The following is a 13655-nucleotide window of genomic DNA, read 5'->3' as shown; positions in this document are numbered from 1 at the left end:
GTCTTGCCGGCTTTTGACACCCGAGGATGTGCAACAATTATTCTGAGCTAAAATTAGTCAGGGAGCACGTGGTGTTCCTGGAAGAACGGTTGTGAGAGCATGAAGGAGGATGTGCAGCACCAAATCTGGAATTCCAGCAGCACTGAGGCAGCTGGGCCCAGTTGTGGCACCTTCAAAGGCAAGCGTGTGTCCCCCAGCTGCTTCCATGTCCCTGAGGACCCATGTGTGGGATTCAGGAGTGGTGCTGAGCTCCTGCCTTTGACACCAACGTGCTGTCAATCACCCTGGGGGAGTCAATTCACCAGCACCATCCGGATTGTGTGCCAGGAACTGCTGAGACACAAACAGTGAGTGAGATGGGGCCATGGAGGGTCTCACCATGGGAAACCACCATGGTTGGAAAACCACGGTGGAGAGGGTAATGCAGGGTCCTGAGCAGGGATGTGGTTTGGTTTTCCGGCTGAAGACTTTGTGGTGCTGTCATAATGTGTTTGGGCTTGCTGGAGCAGGAGCTGGTGCCTGCAGGCCTGGAGTCTGTCAAAACAGGGGCTGTCCTGAGGGGGTGCAGTGGGCCAGGATGCTTATGGGGCTGGCAGTGAGGTGGGCACAAAACCTCCTGGGATGCTGTCAAGGTAGGTGGCACACAGCACCCACGGCACCCTGCAGGGTGGGTACATCCAGCACCCATGACGCTGTGCAAAGTGGGTGGCATATAGCACCCATAGTCCTGTGCAAGGTGGGTGGCACACAGCGCCCACCGCACCCTGCAAGGTGGGCATGTCCAGCACCTACCACACTGTGCGAGGCGGGCACACAGAGCACCCATGCTGCTGTCCAAGAAGGGCACATCTGGCACCCACGACACTGTGCGAGGCGGGCACACACAGCGCCCATGACACCGTGCAGTGTGGTGGCAGCAGCTCACTGCGTCCCTGCTGCTGCTCTCCCCAGCCAGCCAGCAGCTTGCAGCCCGAGGTTCCAGGGACTGTGGGGTGCCGCGGCCGCTCGCAGCATTTATCTGCCTGACTTGCTCCACGGGCGCTCCCAGGTTCCTCAACACATCTTGGATGCTGTGTTTGTTTTTTAATGTGCTCTGAGTGGAAGCTCCTTCCTTCCCCCCCGCCCTTCGCTCACACACAACCCACCCAGAGCGTGAGCACCAGAAAGACGAGCCCCAACACAAGTCGAGCACCATGTCCCCGTCTAGAAGCTAGTAAAAAATGCATTACCTAAAAATATCTTTTCAAGAGGTGCTTTAAACCAGCAAAATCTCTCAGCGAGAGGAAATGGAGATGAGGAATATCTCAGGGCTGAAGGAGCCCCTGGGACCACGCAGCCCTGTGAAAAAGCTCAGATCTCTGATACACAAATTGGACCTCTGCAAGAGGAGAAGCACCGAGAGCTGTTTGAACAACAGGGCTGTGCTTTCTTCCAGCGAGCAGATAGCTGCAGGGGCTTCGGCTGCTGGGGCTGTGCCTGCCTTGCCCCCTGGAATGCCCATCGACACGTGGCCATGTCTCGGGTGAGGGTTTGCCGTGCACATCTCTCCAGCCCGGGCAGCTTCATGACTGGAGCCAGACCTCAAAGCCTGTCTGGCTCATCACTGCTGAGCTATGGGATGCCCCCAGCCACCCCCACAGCCTCCGTGCCTCAGTTAAGTGGGGACTCGTGCATGGGCTGGCTGGTCCAAAAGATCCGAGGATCCCTTTTCCCCTGGCCTCAGGGAATGGCACCGTCAACGTGAGTCATCAGCATCAGCCCCTGGAGCAATTAAACCGAATGAGTAATCTTCAGCTAGAGAACTGGAAGGGGGAGAGAATAATGATAGAAGCCTCCTAATGAGGATTCAGTGCAGGAAAAGTTTTGAATAAAACCATTCACATCTATTAATTACTATGTTAATTATTGCTGTGGGGACCTGGAGCTTTCCATTCCCACGAACAGAGCCCTTCTTGCTCCCAGATGGGCACAGCATTCATGGGGTGACTCCTCCTCATGCACCCACCAGCTGCAGACCCCTGCTCAACCACTTTTTGCCTTCCTCCTGCCTGAACTTTTGTTGAGCCTGAGCCTTTTTTCAATGAACAAAAATTTGGTCAAACCAGCAAGAAGGGTAGAAGAAGAAGATGATGATGATGGAAGGAAGAGCCACCAGGCAAACTTCAAATGTGCATTTCCCTAACACCTTTGCACACCCAACTTAGGTATCAACATGTGTTGCCCAGTTCTGCAAGCCCAAAAGTGTGCTCAAAGAAATCATGAACCATAAAAGCCATGGGGGTAAAATCAGTGACCACCTCTGGGATCATTTGTGTTTGCAGTTTCGATGTCAGAGCTCTTGTTTGTTTTCTTCTCTGCAGCCATCAAGGGCTATGAATTAAAGAAACAGAGGTGATTTGGTGTGAAAAAGGGAGATCCTGGTAATGACAGGACTGCACAGGATGGGAGCACTGAATACTGAAGGCCTTGTGCTAATGACATGACTGCACAGGATGGGAGCACTAAATACTGAAGGCCTTGTGCTAAAACTCCCCCAAACTGGTCTAACAGGGCCATATCCCACCCCAGGAGTCCCAGTGAGGACTGGAAGCTGTGGGCACAGACTGAGCAGCAAAGGGCTTGGTTTTGGTGGGTTTGGGTCTCTGCAGAGTTGAGTGGAGCAGAGAGAGATGGGGAGTGAAAGCCACATCTGTGGTGCTGGGCACCAGTCACTGACCGTTCTCCCTGTGCTGGAAGGAAGGCGAAAACTCTTTGGCAGTGATCCTGGCGATCCGCGCTTCCTCCTGAGCTTTCTGCGCTGCTGTCACAGCCGCCTCCGCCTTGGCCCTGGAGTGAGAGGTCCTGCAAGGCAACCAGAAAGACAAGGACCACATCAGGGACCTTCCCTCTTGCAGACCAAGGCTTGGAGAACCCCACATTACCTCTATGAAATCCCTTCACTCCAAGCCTTCTTGGTTGTGACGGAGGAGCTGCCATCGGGAGTGGGGACTCCTTGGGGAATGGCTGATGCTACATCAACAACATCTCCACAAACTGCTTCTCAGTCTGCACATCACCCAGGAAATTTGGAAATAGGGGCTGGGTGCTTTGCTTGCCCAGAGGTGGATCATCCCAAAGCAAGCCGGTCACCTCCGTCCTGCATCTCTCATAGACCACAGCCCAGCAGACATCTACAGCAACCTCTGCATGCATTACCCACCAGTCTCTGGGGCTGAAGGCCTAAAGTAAAAGTCAATGAGCTTTTTTTAACCCAAACCATTTGCTCTTGGATGAAAAAGTGAAGATTTCCACCCTCACCATATGTTTCATGCAGAGCACTGGATGTGAATACAAGTGCAATAGGTCAACAAGAGCAGAAGTAGCTGAGGAGTCATCAGTACTGCCTCTACCACCCCCAGCACACCTTTATTAGGGCTGTTCTCCACTCTGGATGAGCAGTGGTCACCTGCACTCACCCATTACCACTGACTCCCAAGACAATTGTGTTTGATGGGGCTTCATCCCATCGCTCAGGACTGACAGCTTCATACAGCCTCTCCACAGTGTTCCTGTGAGCATCCTCCAGAGGCTGGTTTGTCCCTTTCCCTGGGTTGAGAGACCATGGAACCATAGACTCATGGAATCACAAAATCATGGAAGCATAGAACTGTTTTTGTTGGAGTAGACTTTTAAGCTCATTGAGTCCAACCATTATCTAGTTCTAGCAAGCCTGGTGCTAAGCCATGCCCCTCAGCACCACATCTCTGTGTCTTTTAAACACCTCCGTGGATGGGGATTTCAACCACTTCCCTGAGGAGCCTGTTCCAGTGTTTGGGAGAAGTTTCCTGTAGTGTTGAAACTAGGCCTCTCCTGGTACAAGGTAAGGATGTTTTCTCTTGTCTTATCGCTTGTTACTAGGGAGAGCAGACTGAACCCTACCTCGCTCCAGCCTCCTGTCAGGGAGTTACAGAGAGCCAGAAGGTCTCCCCTCAGCCTCCTTTTCTCCACGCTGAGCACCCCTAGTTCCCTCAGCTGCTCCTTACAGAACCTGCTCTCCAGACTCTTCACCAGCTTTGTTGCCCTTCTCTGGACCCACTCCAGCACCTCAGTGTCCTTCTTGTAGTGAGGGCCCCAAAATGAGGGGCCTTATGGAGGCATTTGAACAAGATGCCTGTTTTCACCCACCCTGGTGCAGGCAGGGCTATGAATAGCTCTGCTGATTGCTCTTCTCTGGACACACTCCACAACCTCAATGTCTTTCTTATACTGTGGCACCCAGAACTGAACACAGTACTCAGTCTGTGACCTTGCTAGGGCTGAGTGCAGGGGCACAATCACTTCCCTGCTGCTGCTGGATACACTGTTTTGATACAGGCCAGGATGCTGTTGGCCTTCATGATCGCCGGGGCACACTGCTGGCCTGTGTTTGGCCAGCTGTCCTCTAGCATTCTCACATCCTTTTCTACTGGGCTGCTTCCAGCCACTCTTCCCCAGGCCTGTGGTGTTGCATGGGGTTGTTGTGACCAAAATGCAGAACCCAATACTTGGTCTCGTTAAATCTCATTTTAACGAAACGCCTGTATTCACCCACCCTGGTGCAGGCAGGGCTATAAATAGCTCCCCTGATTTCCCTCCAAACCCAGGCTCTCCATCTCCTTTAATCATGTTGGTTTGTTTTTTGTTTGGTTTGGTTTTTTTTTTCCCTGTCACTTGCTGAATTCCCTCTAATTTCTTGACATCTGCTCGAGGAGGAGTGTCACTGCTGACAGGCTCCTAGAAATGGAAAACAGGGGCCAATAGCGTGCCCAGCGTGGCATGGTGCAGCACAAGTTGTCTTTGCTCTAATAAATGCTTTATTACATAAACTGGATGCTCTGGAGTAGCTGAGGGAGCAAATCCAACCTCTTCTCTTGTAGCTGTTGAAGGTGGTGAAGGGGATGCAGTGTTCCTCTGTGAGCAATGCAACTAAAAATGGGATTTACATTATTTTCTTTCCTGGGTTCAGTGCTCACTCTGCTCAACACTCAGGCAGGGCTGGAGGAGTAGACAAGCATGGTAGGTATCCCAGTTCACAGAATTACTGAATGTTAGGGGGTTGGAAGGGCCCTCCAGAGATCATTGAGCCCAACCCTGCTGCCAAAGCAGGGGGATTCAGCTCTCTTAGGAGGAGCAGGGATGCTTTGAGCAGGAGCTGCAGCAAATTCATGGGAGAGGAGACACAAACTGCTTTTGTATTGTATAGAATTATAGAATTGTTCTGTTTGGAAGATATCTTTAAGATTAAGTTCAACCATTCACCCAGCACTAAGTCATGTCCCTCAGGACTCCTCCAGGAATGGGGATTCCACCACTGCCCTGGGCAGCCTGGTCTGGGCCTTGACAACCCTCAAGGTGAAGAAATAGTTCCTCATGTCCAACCTAAAATTCCCCTGGGGCAATTTGAGGATGATTCCTCTCATCCTGTCATTTGTTACTAGGGAGAAGAGACCAACCCTCACCTGGCTCCAGTCTTTCAGGGAGTTGCAGAGAGCCAGAAGGTCTTCCCTCAGCCTCCTTTTCTTCAGGTTGAACATCCCCAGTTCCCTCAGCCATTCCTCACAAATCTTGTGCTCCAGACCCTTTACCAGCTTAGTTACCCTTTTCTGGACCCACTCTAGGACCTTAATGTCCTTCTTGGAATGAGGGTCCCCAAACTAAACCCAGCAGTCTAGGTGTGCCCTCACCAGTGCTGAGTACAGAGGTACAATCACTTGGTTTTGGCACAAACATGGTCAGTGGGAAAGGCTGGGGCATCAAACCTGCCAATTAAACCAGCCCAGTGCCAAGGACAGAGCCATCTGAGGCTTAGAATTCACATGCTGGCTCTCTGATGTTGTTAAAAGGTCTGGCATCCTCCATGGGATCTTCTTAATGGTCTGGATGTTGGCTTTCAAAGATCCTTCATCCATCTATCTCTCTGCCATCTCCTTGGACTGAAAACTGTCCGGGGGAGAGACCACCCTCCTGTAGTGCAGCACAGTGACAGCAGCCTGGGTCCCCACTGGATTGATAGGAAGGATTAATAACGTCTGAGAGTGTCTGGACCAAACTCAGCAGGCAGGATTACACACTCCCTCCCTAAACTCCTCCCTGGAGATGCAACTGGAGGCACTTATCTGTCGCTTCTTGCCAGAGAAGGAGTCTGGAAGTGCTGAGAAGCAGCTTGTGCCACATCCAAGGGTCCTGAGGACATACAACGCTGTCTGCAGAGCAGGAGGTTATGCTGGAAGAGCATATGTGCTCTTAGCCACCAGCTAAGCCCTGCTCTCCTCTTGAACAATCATCACCTCCCTTTTTTTCACCAAAATGGGTGAAAATCACCACCCCTGGGGAATGGATGGATTTCCATCCCTGGAAAACTGTCTCCAGGCGAAAAAGTGTCCTTGTGGCCAAGAAGGCAAATAGTCTCCTGGGATGTGTGAAGGAGAGTGTGGCCAGCAGGTGAAGGGACATTCTCCTCCCCCTCTACTCTGCCCTAGTGAGGCCACAGCTGGAGTATTGTGGCCAGTTCTCGGCTCCCCGGTGCAAGAGAGACACAGAACTACTGGAGAGAGTCCAGTAAATGATGCTGAGGGGACTGGAACATCTCTCATATGAGGAAAAGTTGGGAGACCTGGGGCTGTTTAGCCTGGGGAAGAGCAGCCTCAGAAGGGATCTGACCAATGCTCAACAACAGCTAAACAGTGTGGGTCAAGAAGATGGGGCCAGACTGTTTCCAGTGGTAGCCAGCAACAGGACAGGGGGCAATGGGCACAAACTGGATCCCAGGAGGTTCCATCTGAACATGAGGAGAAAATTCTTTGCTGTGAGGGTGCTGGAGTCCTACAGCAGGCTGCCCAGAAAGGCTGTGGAGTTTCCTTCTCTGGAGAGATTCCAATCCCACCTGGATGTTATGATCCTGGGCAAGCTGCAGGTGGGGCTGGACTCGATGTGCCTCAGTTTAGGAAAGATGTTGAGTTGCTGGAACATGTCCAGAGAAGGGCAACAAAGCTGGGGAGGGGTTTGGAGCACAGCCCTGTGAGGAGAGGTTGAGGGAGCTGGGGTTGCTTAGCCTGGAGAAGAGGAGGCTCAGAGGAGACCTTCTTGCTGTCTACAACTCCCTGAAGGGAGGTTGTAGCCAGGTGGGGGTTGGTCTCTTCTCCCAGGCAACCAGCACTAGAACAAGAGGACACAGTCTCAAGCTGTGCCAGGGGAGGTTTAGTCTGGATGTTAAGAAGAAGTTCTACACAGAGAGAGTGGCCATTGGAATGGGCTGCCCAGGGAGGTGGTGGAGTCCCCATCACTGGAGGTGTTTAGCAAGAGACTGGATGAGGCCCTTGGTGCCATGGTTTAGTTGATCAGATGGTGTTGGGTGATAGGTTGGACTTGATGATCTCGAAGGTCTTTTCCAACCTGGTTAATTCTATTCCTATTCCTATTCCTATTTCTATTCCTATTCCTATTCCATTCTATTCTATTCTATTCTATTCTATTCTATTCTATTCTATTCTATTCTATTCTATTCTATTCTATTCTATTCTATTCCATTCCATTCCATTCTATTCCATTCCATTCCATTCCATTCCATTCCATCCCATCTCCCACCATGCTGTGATTCTGTGACAAATCAATGACATTAATGAAGCCATCTCCCATCTAAACTCCACTCAATGCCTACAAAGCGGATAGAAGGCAGAGGCGCAGGGAGGCTTAATTGTTTGTAATGCTGCCTAAGATGCTTGGAGGAGAGACGTCCTCGGAGTGAAAAGCAGAATTATGGTGATCTATAGGTGGCATAATAAAATACATGAGCATTCCCAAATAGATGCAAGTAATCCCGTTAGTGCTCGCAGGACTTTGTCACACAGGGAATTTAACAGCTGTCTCCCTCACACACGCCTGCTGCTCGGAGCCTGCACTCAATCTTAATCCCCCAGTTAATTGCTGGAGTTTATTTCCCAGGAAAGCAGGTATTTCTCCCAGGCCTGATCTGATCACTCTTCTCCTCCTGCCCCGGGTGCTGTCGTAAATCTTAGGATCATAGAATCGCAGCATTGTTCTGGTTGAAAGAGACCTTTCAGTTTAACAAGTCCCAGCTGTTAACCCAGCGCTGCCAGGTCGCCACTAAACCATGTCCCTCAGCGCTGCGTCCACATGGCTTTGAAACCCCTCCAAGGATGGGCACTCTACCATCCTAAACACAGAAGCCATCCTGGAAACCACAGTCAAAATAAGGCTGGATCTTTCCCTGTCCAAGAGTGTCTGGTGAAAGACGCTGAGGAGCCTGGAGCATCTCTGTGAGGAGGAAAGGCTGAGAGACCTGGGGCTGGTTAGCCGGGAGACGAGCAGCCTGAGAGGGGATGTTCTTAATGCTCAGCAAGAGCTAAAGCATGGGGGGCAAGAGGGTGGATCCAGACTCTTCTCAGTGGTGCTCAGCAACAGGACAAGGAGCAGTGGGCACAAACTGGAACCCAGGAGGTTCTTTCTGAACAGGAGGAGAAAATTCTTTGCTGTGAGGATGCTGGAGTCCAGGAGGAGGCTGGCCATAGAGGTTGTGGAGTCTCCTTCTCTGGAGGGATTCCAAAACCCACCTGGACATTGTGATGCTGGGCAAGCTGCTGTGGGTGACCCTGATTTAGCAGGGAGGCTGGACTAGATGATCTCCAGAGCTCCCTTCCAACCCCCACTGTGCTGGGATTCTATGAATCTGCTTTAAAACTGGGTTGGAAAACAAAACAAGTTTACAGAGCACCAGAAGTATTTCTGAATGGAGCTGGGTTCTAAGCAGCATGTCTGTTACCACAGACCATTGAGGGCTTTCAAAGCCATGGAGATGTGGTGCTGAGGGACAGGGTTTAGTGGTGACCTGGCAGTGCTCAGTTAACAGTTGGACTTGATCTGAAAGACCTTTTCCAGCCCAAACAATTCCATGATTCTACAATAAGGTCTTTTCTATATTGCCTGTACATCTACAAATCAACCCACCTGCAAGGGAGCTCAAAAACCCAAGCTCCTGGTAACTACAGAGGGATTAATCATCTTCTCCCCTTTGTTTTTCATTTCATAGCTCAGATGAAGGGGCAGGAGTGATGGAAAGACTATTCTCACATTCCAGGCCTTACAAATGAACTAAGAAAGAGGAGATCAAAGGAAAATCTATTATTAAAACGTTCTTCCCTGCAGCTTTTTTAACTCCTACCATATGAAAGGTCCATATTTTCATGGAAAACCACCACAGGCTGAAGGCTTCACTTCAGCAGCTGAGCACTGCTTGCTCTTGGCCCTCACAAGTGGTGAGGATGGAGTTAATCTGCTCATGAGCTCATAATGAACAGCCTCAAGTTTTCCTAAGGGGCTAGGCTGGCTCCATTGGATACACTTTGTCTCACAGGTCAATATGTAATCAGGCAGCTTTTGGGGTTGTCTCTTGTTGTTGTTTTGTTTGGTGTTTTTTTAATGCATCTTTATCTTCCTCTAGGAGGAAGGGTTTCCTCCCTCCATTACAGAGCTTCATGTATTTTTCAAATGGCAAAATTCAATTAAAACAGAGGCCAGCTGCACGAAAATACGCCAGGAAATACTCGGAGGGGGCACTGAAGACTCGGTGCTTTGCTTTGTCAGGGAAGTGTTGGGATCACTTCATCCTGGGAAGGGAGGGCTGGATGAGGTGGATGCACTTTGTCCTGGGAAGGGATGGAAAGAGAAGGCAAGGAAAAGGAGCTTTTGAGTCCAGCCACCCCATGTGCCAAAAACCAGGCTGAGTCCCTCAACTGTGTTGACTCACCCAGAGCTATTTTATGCTCCTCCCGGCACAACAGAGAGAGCAGAATCTGGCCCTGATTGCACCAAGCCAAGATGCTCCAAGAAACACAAAGCACAAGTCCCCAGTTGATGGATGCTGGTAACGAAAGCCCAGAGCTGAGGTGAGAGCAGCAATGCCGATGCAGCCCTCTCCCAAGGCTACCTGCTCGCTCTGCACCCGCAGGCAAAGAGAGGTGCTTCAGCTCCCAGCCCTGCCGGCATGGGATTGATAGCTGCACCCAGCACTGGGGAGCGATGGGGAGCTGGGAAGAGGCTCTGCCTGCTCAGGGCAGTGTCTCAAACCCTGCCTGAAAGGAGGGGAGGCTTGGCTGGTCTTCATGCTCTCCTAGATGGGACAAATTGGGACTGAATTATTAATAGCCGCTGCAGACTGTCTGGCTTCTACCTCTGCGGGAGCATCTCTGATTCAGGGCAGAGCTGGGGAGAGCTGCAGTGTCCATTCTGCCTCCTCTTGCCCCCAGCATGGGCTTCAGCTCAACAGCCTTCATCAGGATGCTCAGCAGCATCCCACACCTTGCACCCCTCTGGTCCCAAAAGACAGGTGGAACAACCTGGCTGCGAGGGCTGGGGTAGGCACGACCCTGTCTAGACGTTTCCTTCAGGGAGTGAGGAGGTGGCAGCAATTAGCAACCTGTTTGTTATTTTCCCTATCTGGCATTTATTGCCCCGATAAAACCCACTCTTAATTTCAGCTTGCCTCTTTCCACAGCTCTCCTGGCTTGGTTGTTACCGCACTAGGCTTGCCTTGAGTGATTTGTGAAGGCAGTAATACAGTACTGGTGCTCAGGGGGTGGAATATTAGACACACCAATTAGCTATCTGTGCATAAATTCCCATTTACCTGCTTATCACAGGCATATTTGCCTTGCCCACTTCCTCTGTCTGCTTTTCCCCCACTTCCCCCCACCCCCCCAGCACTGGAATTCTAAATCAAGAGAAAAAAGCTTCTAATGTGACCTCTGACATGATGTAATGCAGCCAAAAACGTCTGCTCTGGCTCTTTGCAGCCAGACAGAAAGCAGGTGCTGTGCATAGCAAAGAGAAAAAGCTGTTTTCCCTCTGCCTGCTTCCAGATTTCCCAGCTCTGGATGGAGATTTCCTGGGGGGTGGGAGGATGGAGCACCCCTCCCTGAGCTCTGTGTACCAGCAATGAGGACTGGGTGAAGGAGTGGGAAACCTCCCATCAATGAGACAGCAAGAGAGAAGGGTTGGGGGTGGCTGGAATGGCATGGGGTGGAGGGGTGGTTATTGCAGGCTCTGAAAAAATTGCTCAGGAAGCCACATTTCAAGACTCTAGTTGTGAATTGAAAAGGCATAAAGAGCAAATCCCATTAATCTTGAGGAAAAAATCCCTCCATGAGTGTGTTTGTTATTGCCCAATGAAGGGAAATACAGAGAGGTGTGGAAAATGGTGTGGTCAGAAGGCCAAATCTGAGTTTTCCTGTGGTTTTTCAGTGGGAAATGTCATTTAACATGGTGAAACCATTCCTAAGCCAGCTGAGAGACCTCAGAGGGAGCAGGTGCCTATGTCTCAGCTGGGGTATGGCATACATGAGGCCTCCAAAATTCATGGAGCCAGTTCCCACTGAGCTCATTGCTCCAGGCACCTGTGCCAGATCCTCCTCTACTTTCATATTTTCAGAGAGCAAACTCATCAAGGCCTCATTTGCCATTTTTCTCTGAAACATATTTTTCTGTACATCTGTGTAAGGAAAAAAAAACCAACCCAGAGAATCCTAGAATCAGAGACTGGGTTGGGTTGGCAAGGCCCTGCAGAGCTTACCTAGTCCAACCTCTCTGCAGTCAGCAGGGATGTCTTCAACTAGATCAGATCACTCAGTGCCCCAAACAACTTGACCAGAAATGGTTGCAGGGATGTGGAATCTCCCATGTCTCTGGGCAACCTATTAAATACCTAACCTAGATACCCTGGCCTGTGTCCTTCTGTTAAATAGAATAGAATTATCCAGGTTGGAAAAGACCTTTGAGATCATCGAATCCAACCTATCACCCAACACCATCTGATCAACTAAACCGTGGCACCAAGCATCCCACCCAGTCTCTTCCTAAACACCTCCAGTGATGGTGACTCCACCACCTCTCTGGGCAGCACATTCCAATGGCCAATCTCTCTGGGAAGAACTTCTTCCTAACATCCAGCCTAAATCTCCCCTGGTGCAGCTTGAGACTGTGTCCTCTTGTTCTGTTGGTGGTTGTGTGGGAGAAGAGACCAACCCCCACCTGGCTACAACCTCCCTTCAGGTAGCTGTAGACAGCAAGAAGGTCTCCTCTGTTCCATGCCTTGCCTTTAAGCAGGCCAGATGAGTTTTGCTGGGAAACCGAATTCACAACATGGAATCATACAAAGTGTTTTGGGGGACAGGGATGAGCCACATCCAAACATCACACCCCCAAAATCCTAGGAGAAAGGTGGCCCAAACCACAGCAGACAGCAGGCAGCAGGCTGCACCTTGCCCATGTCCCATCCCTCAGGACTCTGCACTGTGTCCTTCCCAGCAGAGAAGGGTGAGAATCACCGAAGTGTCACAGCACCACGATCGTTTCCATCTCACCTTATTGCCATCATCCCAAATTGGTCATGGGATAGCTTGGAATGCTTTCATTCATCCCTGTTGTTGCTAAACAGACAAATAAAAAAATCCAGCCCAGGCACAAGAAAATCCAACTCCACTGACTTCAAAGGGCTGGGCCAGGTGGAGTTGGGACCTGCAAGCACATCTGCCAGCATACTGCCAGCATGTCCCTCTGACCAAGGGACATGCAGAATAAGCAGAGCCACACGGACTCGTGCATTGCCCTCCCAGTGGCTTTCCTTCCTTCCTTTAAATTGTTTGCCCCCCAGCAAGGGCAAAGCTGATGGATCTTTCGTACCAGAGACGATGCATGAGCTGCCTTGAGATGTTATTTACAGCTTGCAAGATAATTAACATCTGGAGAGGGAGTCTCATCTCCTGCCATCTGTCACATGAAGCTACAGAGGATGCTACAGTGAGCAATGTGGCCAGGCAGTACCTGTCCATCCCAGTGTTTTGGTGTCTGCCAGAGCAGGAGCAAGGCTTTCTTGTGGAAAAAAGACAGATTTGATGCCGTTGTCCCCACTGCTGTCCCAGCCTGACTGACCACAGGAGAAGGATTTGGCATTACTCCAGCTCTTTGCTAGCTCAAACACTTCAGTGATGGGCAGCAATGAACTGCCACCCTAAAGAAGACATGGAGGCAGCAAGAGCAATTTCCAGCTCCAGGGATGGAGTTTCCCATTTTCTTGTCATTTTGGAAAGCATGCTGGGAGCATCCTTATCTTCTGGAAAGTGGTGGGTGGTGATGAAAAACCTGCAGGAACCCACTTGGAGAAGGCTTTGGGACGAGTTATCTTCCAGGAAGGGAAAGGGGCAAGCAGGGGGGAATGCAGTCCAGCATGGAGGGGGCAGGTTTCCATGATTTTACTGGATAACTGTCATGTACATCACAGAAAATGTCCATAATGGAGATGGGAAACACTGATGCCTCCCTCTTCAGTTCCTGCTCTCACTGACTGCCAGCAGACAGCCCTCCCTACACACATCCCAGAGGCACAAAAAGCTTCCCTAACCCCTGTGCAAAAATAGTGCATTAGAAACTAGCCTTCCACCAGCAGGCAAAACAGGTCAGAAGAAATCACCAACAACCCTGGGAAAGGGGGGGAAAAAAAAAAGAAGAAGAGGAAAAAGCCCAGGAAATAGCAAGCAAAGGCACAAAAATCTCCAAGGAACCTGCTGGATCATCCACACACTGCAGATCTATCCCCTCCTGCTGAAATCAAAGAGAGAGCAGCAGAA

The 13655-nt window shown here is 50.6% G+C and overlaps 1 protein-coding gene across 1 annotated transcript in view; it reads right to left on the bottom strand.

The window, feature by feature from the left end:
* JPH3 (junctophilin 3) overlaps positions 1 to 13655 on the bottom strand; it is a 62344-nt gene that overhangs the window by 15812 nt on the left and 32877 nt on the right. The window contains exon 3 of the mRNA XM_009904465.2: positions 2717 to 2841. Within this exon, the coding sequence (XP_009902767.2) occupies positions 2717 to 2841 (125 nt within the window). The remainder of the gene's footprint in view (positions 1 to 2716; positions 2842 to 13655) is intronic.

Source organism: Dryobates pubescens, chromosome 19, assembly GCF_014839835.1.
Source record: "Dryobates pubescens isolate bDryPub1 chromosome 19, bDryPub1.pri, whole genome shotgun sequence".
NCBI lineage: Eukaryota > Metazoa > Chordata > Aves > Piciformes > Picidae > Dryobates > Dryobates pubescens.
Note: the sequence above shows the minus strand (reverse complement) of the source record. Positions and strands in the feature narration are given on the sequence as shown.